At 42.9% G+C, this 275-nt stretch overlaps 1 protein-coding gene across 1 annotated transcript in view; it reads left to right on the forward strand.

The window, feature by feature from the left end:
* aco2 (aconitase 2, mitochondrial) overlaps nt 1-275 on the forward strand; it is an 18,581-nt gene that overhangs the window by 9,482 nt on the left and 8,824 nt on the right. Inside the window, exon 12 of the mRNA XM_010783638.1 lies at nt 97-208. Coding sequence (XP_010781940.1) covers nt 97-208 — 112 coding nt within the window. The remainder of the gene's footprint in view (nt 1-96; nt 209-275) is intronic.

Consider the following 275-nt stretch of genomic DNA (forward strand, 5'->3'; position numbering starts at 1 on the left):
AAAAAATATACAAAGTAAAGTCTGAAGATCAAATAAAACAGATGTATGTTAACCACAACGCCTCAGACTAACATGCTCTGTGTTTTGACTCTTCAGGAAGGATGTGAAGAAGGGAGAGAAGAATACTATCGTCACGTCCTACAACAGGAACTTCACCGCCAGGAATGATGCTAACCCGGCTACTCATGCTTTCGTCACCTCTCCTGAGGTAAGAAGTACTGCATGAAGCGAGACTCGAGCTCAGAGGTTCTGAATACAGACTTACAGTAGCTCAT

This window comes from Notothenia coriiceps, unplaced genomic scaffold (assembly GCF_000735185.1).
Source record: "Notothenia coriiceps isolate Sejong01 unplaced genomic scaffold, NC01 NC01_scaffold00025511, whole genome shotgun sequence".
NCBI lineage: Eukaryota > Metazoa > Chordata > Actinopteri > Perciformes > Nototheniidae > Notothenia > Notothenia coriiceps.